Raw genomic sequence first — 4,096 nt, forward strand, 5'->3', positions numbered from 1 at the left:
GGCCAGTGCCATGTCTGATTTTGTAGCTCTTCCATAGTCAGGGTCTGCACTACTGTCTGAGGCTCCTCTTGTCATGGAAGGACTTGGGGATGTCTGTGATCTGAGTCCACACCTAGGGCCATGTTTAGGTTCTCTTCTATGAGGTTCACCTGATGCAGCAAGGGGTGAGGGGAGGAAGGGCAATTTTTCCTGACTCATGCCACTACATGGCAGATGAGGGGGGAAGGGTCAGTCCTCCTGTTTTCATGCCTTCCAGTCCAATTCACCTGTGTTTCCACCAATAGGGTCATCTTTGTTATGCTTCCCAGGTGAGATGCAGGGCCTGCTCTCCTTAGTGCTGCTACAGTAGTCAGTGCAAATTTTCCCACTCTTATGACCTCAGAGCCAAGTCTCCCACTCACCACAGATGGCAAGGGGCAGGGAAGGGGAAGGTCATCCCTCTGTTTTGGTCTCTGTCTCTGTCTCTGTCTCTGTCTCTCTCTCTCTCTTTTTCTCTCTCTCTCTTTCCACCATATGAAGTGTGAACTGGCTGTTGACATGTAGATAAATGCAAATAGATCCATATTGCACAAAACTCAAGTCCAAATGGAACAAAACCTCAACATAAATCCATCCACACTGAACCTCATAGAAGAGAAAGTGGAAAATACTCTAGAACACATAGGCACAGGAGACCACATCCTAAACAGAACACCAGTAGCACAGACACTGAGAGAAACAATAAATGGGACCTCCTGAAACTGAGAAGTGTCTGTAAAGCAAAGGACATGGTCAAAAATGCTAAAAGGCTGCCTATAGAATGGAAAAGATCATCACCAACCACACATCTGACAGAGGGCTGATCTCTAAAATATACAAAAATCTCAAGAAAGTAGACACAGAATAACCAAATAATCTAATTTTAAAAACTGGGGTACAAAAAAACTGGGGTACAGATATAAACAGAGAATTCTCAACAAAACAATCTCAAATGGTGGAAAGACACTTAAAAATTTCTCAACATAATTAGTCATCAGAGAGATGCAAATAAAAAGAATTCTGAGATACCATTTTACACCAATCAGAATGGCTAATATCAAAAACACTGACGACAGCATATGCTGGAGAGGGTGTGGAGTATGGGGAACAATCCCCCATTGCTGGTGAGAGTGCAAACTTGTACAGCCACTGTGGAAATCAATATGGCTATTTCTCTGAAAATTAGGAATAAATGTACCTCAAGACCCTGCAATTCCACTTTTGGGCATATATCAAAAGGACACACACTCACAAGGACATTTGTTCAACTATGTTCATAGCAACATCATTCAATATAGTCAGATATTGGAAACAACTAGATGTCCCTCAACAGAAGAATGGATAAAGAAAATATGATACATCTACACAATAAAGTAAAAAAACAATCAGTCCTAAAATTTGCATTCAATTGGACAGAACTAAAAAAAAAAAAAAAACAACCTGTGTGAGGTAACCCAGACCCAGAAAGATGAACATAGTATGTACTTACCTATAAGTGCATACCAGAAATAAAAACCAAAGATACCCAGCCTACAATACACAACCCCAGAGAAGCTAGAACCATTTTCCAGAAACAGATGGAAGCAAATGCAAACATCCACAACTAACCATTTGGCTGAGTTCCTGGAGTACAATCAAAGTGCAGCGAAAGTGATAATGTGAACAAAGGAGTCAAGATCATGATAGGGAAACGCACAGAATCAGCTGGCCTAAATTAGTGAATTATCACTGATTGTGGCCTTACAACTGGGGAACCTGCATCAGAATAAACTGGACTCACTGAATATAGATGACAATGGCATATCTAGAGCAATATATGTGGCCACTGGCAGTTTGTCCAAGATCTAACTCTAATGCACAAATTGACTTAGTGGAGCCCCTTCTGTGTGGAGAGATCCCTTGCACAGTCTAGTTATGGGGGGTGGTCCTGCATCAATGAGATGATGAAACAGACCTAGTAGACTTCCTAGGGGAGACCTCACCCTCTCCAAGGAGCAGATGGGAGGTGAGGTGGAGGGAAGTGGGGAAGTGGGAGGAAAAGAGGGAGGGGTAACTGGGATTGGAATGAAAAAATTAAATTAATAAATAAAAAGACAAAATAGGAAATACTACCATTCCCACTAAACTTATTATTACAACATTAGGTGGATTCAGATTTCATATACAGACATGTGATACACATATGTAGTCTCAGAATTCATTAGGTTAAGATGGAAGAAGACACATTGATTACATGTTCTCACAAACCTAGAATAGTAATCATGAATTTGTCATGAAAAAAATCCAATTGGCAAGTATATTCTCAGACAGTTACTAGATGGTTTCTGTCCTTTAATTTCTTAATGCAGGATCATCTTTTTTTTTTTTTTTTTGGTTTTTCGAGACAGGGTTTCTCTGTGTAGCTTTGGAGCCTATCCTGGCACTCGCTTTGTAACTCATGCTGGCCTCGAACTCCCAGAGATCCACCAATGCAGGATCATCTTTAATGTACATCAAGCTCACAAACACACTATTTTCTATTCTTAATCTTTCCCTTTGTTAATTTTTGAAGATTCTGTGATTGAAATGTAAGATAATAGAATTTCACTGCTTGTGTGAGGCTTTTTATTTAACTGATGACCTTATAAACTCATAGCTGAAAATGTTATCTTAAATCTACTAATATCTGTGAATCATTTGGTTTATTTCACCATGAAGCTATTATTCAGGATTTATTCCATCTTCTACTTCATTCATGAGGTTTTGATACTGACTATGTGGTGACTCAGCATTTTCTCTTCCTTTTTTTCTACATGAATCTCTGTAACCTGAGTCATCATATTGGCCATTTTCATACATGTAACACACACACACATTCAGAAATGTGTCTGGCATTATGAATGATTGTGCCCTCAATCAAGTGAGTATAAAACCAAGTTATTTACTATCAGAGCAGCATTAAAAAACACACCATAAGTTCTCTTCTTAGGATGATCAAATTTCCCTTGTAGAAAAGTGGGATGCCTTTGCAAAGTTCAGAGCCATTTCACACTTCTAGATTACACATGCCTATGGAACACCACCCAAACCTTTGCACTTACTCCTCTTTGCATGCAGATGGTGTGAAATGAGTAAAATCCACCAAGACCATTTGTGCATGTATGACAATGTGGTTAAGGGTCAAGTTTGGTAATCTCTATGAAATTATGTGATGCTCATCACTATATGGCACACACACATACACACACATACACACACACGATTAATATGGGGGAAAGTCACCATAGATGACAGCAGGTATTACACAATGAATTAACATGGGGAAATGTCTATAACCTATACAGTAACACTCCAGGAAACTAGTGATTGGAAGTAATAACATGTGTTTATACATAAATTCAACTATTTCAACCAATACTGAAAAATATTTATGCAGATGGGATTATTAAATGTTAATTTCATTTGGAAAATAGAAAATATCAGGTAACATCAAGAAGCTCTGAAAACTCTTAGTAAAGACAATGGGGAAATCAGAGAGCATTGGGCATATTAACCAAGTTTTTGTCTCACTTCCTTACTGTCTGTGACACTGTGGGTTACACATAGTTGCTTCCACTGCCATGATCTGATCCACAGTAATAGACATTCTCATCATCATCCTGGACATTCTGGATGCTCAGATATCGAACGAGTCCAGAGCCAGAGCCTGAGAATCTATCAGGAGTCTCACTTCCTATGGATACTACATTACCAGTAGTGCCTACTCGCATCAAAAACTGTACAGTCTTCTGAGAGCTTTGCTGGTACCAGTCGACATTATACTTATCGTAGCCACTGCTCAGTGTGCAGGTAAGTGTGACTGATTTTCCCAGAGAAGAAGATGAAGATGGTGACTGAGTCAACACAGGATGAGAAACAGACCCTGGAAACAGATATGAGTTAAATATCTACTAAGGAAGAAGGTGAATAATTACTGGACAAAAGGATGGGATGAGGGAGGTTGGTGCTGAGCATTAGTGGTCACTCTGGAGATCGTGACCATTGTCCACAACTGACCTTTGAAAAAAGTAAGGATGATGAGGAGAGGAGTCCAGGCCAT

General features: G+C 39.7%; 1 gene segment (V, D, J or C); it reads right to left on the minus strand.

The window, feature by feature from the left end:
* Positions 1-3,593: 3,593 nt before the first annotated feature.
* On the minus strand, positions 3,594-4,096 carry LOC100753806. The segment is given in 2 exon segments: positions 3,594-3,919; positions 4,054-4,096. Coding segments are annotated over 2 exon segments (369 nt in total).

This window comes from Cricetulus griseus, chromosome 4, assembly GCF_003668045.3.
Source record: "Cricetulus griseus strain 17A/GY chromosome 4, alternate assembly CriGri-PICRH-1.0, whole genome shotgun sequence".
In the NCBI taxonomy this organism is placed as follows: domain Eukaryota; kingdom Metazoa; phylum Chordata; class Mammalia; order Rodentia; family Cricetidae; genus Cricetulus; species Cricetulus griseus.